Genomic DNA, 1463 nt, shown 5'->3' on the forward strand with positions numbered 1-1463 from the left:
TTCCGTTTGTCTATATCAATCTCCAATAGTCGGGCATTTTTCGAATCAAACGGATACGATAGGGAGGAAAAACTGTTTCTGGGCAAGATTTCGGGTTTCCAGTGATCGATGAAGGGGGAAAAAACAGACAAGAACAGCACTGGACATGATATAATATGAACTCAGACATTGTTATACAAGTAAATTGTTGATGATTCTAGTATGAAATTGGGAAACAAAAGAATAATGAAGAGAAGGAAAGGAAACCCACAAGCCAGAAAGCAGCAGCAGTTTCACATTGTCTCTGAATAAGAGTTTCTTCAATTCATCGCTATACATTCAATTTTTTTTTTTTTCTTTTTTTTTTGAAACATAAACATTCTCTGCACTTCCACTCTTCTCTGCCATTTATTTCACAAATTCAAATATCCATAACAATTCAAACAAATAAGAAGAGACTTTCCCTCTTACCCTTACACTCCCTGTGTATGGATTTTTTTTTTTTTTGTTCTTTAAACAAGTAATGACGTTTATGTAAGAGAGAAGAACATGACGTGACCCTTGCAGAAATAAATATAATCCTTAAAAGTCTTATTATTCTTCCCCAGAGAGCGATGAGCATTGCTGAAAGGGGAAAAATAATGAAAAGATTTGGGAAATTTCAGTACAATGAAGAAGATAAACGAGGGCATGGTATTGTAAATTTCTCCTTCTTCTGTGGTTGAGTTGAGGTAAGGTTAGAGGAGGAAAATTTCTTAAAAGAATCAATAGTAGGGTGGAGGTGGAGGAGAGGCGTACGAAACTCCATAGATTGGTGGCAATGGGCCTTCGTATACGGGTGATGGTGGTGGGGATGAGGGTGGAGGAGGCGACGGAAGTGGTGGTGGAGAGTAATAAATTGGTGGGGGAGGTGAATGGAAAACTGGGGTGGGTGGCGGTGGTGGTGGGGGGGAAGGAGATGGTGGAGGCAGGTATTGGATGGGTGGCGGTGGTGATGGTGATGGTGGCGGTGGGGGTTCATGATACTCTATACACGGCGGCGGTGGTGGTGGGGGAGGCTCTATACATGGCGGTGGTGGTGGCGGGGAATAGACGGGTGGAGGTGGGGAATAGACAGGTGGAGGAGGGGAATAGACAGGTGGAGGTGGGGGAGATAGGTAAGGATAGATTGGAGGTGGTGGTGAATGCGGTGGAGGAGGTGGTGAGTGGGGCGGTGGCGGAGGAGAGTACATTGGTGGTGGTGGTGGAGAGTTGGGCGGTGGCGGTGAGTTGTAATAGTAAACAGGTGGGGGTGGAGAGAATAATGGAGGAGGAGGTGGGGGAGAGTTTGGTGGTGGCGGTGGGGGTGATGGACGTACACAATACACCGGCGATGGTGGGGGAGGAGAAGGCGGTGGAGGAGATGGTGGGGGTGGTGAGGGTGATGGCGGTGGGGGCGATGGTGGTGGGGGTGATGGTGGTGGAGGTGATGGTGGAGGCGGGGG

General features: G+C 47.3%; 1 protein-coding gene across 2 annotated transcripts in view; it reads right to left on the reverse strand.

Annotated features, from left to right (window-relative positions):
- Window positions 1–251: 251 nt before the first annotated feature.
- Window positions 252–1463, reverse strand: part of LOC111465451 (leucine-rich repeat extensin-like protein 4) — a 3601-nt gene continuing 2389 nt past the window's right edge. For both annotated transcript variants that reach the window (XM_023109835.1, XM_023109834.1), the window contains one exon: window positions 252–1376. In XM_023109835.1, coding sequence (XP_022965603.1) covers window positions 744–1376 — 633 coding nt within the window. In that variant the 3' untranslated portion in view covers window positions 252–743. The remainder of the gene's footprint in view (window positions 1377–1463) is intronic.

The sequence above is a fragment of the Cucurbita maxima genome, unplaced genomic scaffold (assembly GCF_002738345.1).
Source record: "Cucurbita maxima cultivar Rimu unplaced genomic scaffold, Cmax_1.0 Cma_Scf00029, whole genome shotgun sequence".
Lineage (NCBI taxonomy): Eukaryota > Viridiplantae > Streptophyta > Magnoliopsida > Cucurbitales > Cucurbitaceae > Cucurbita > Cucurbita maxima.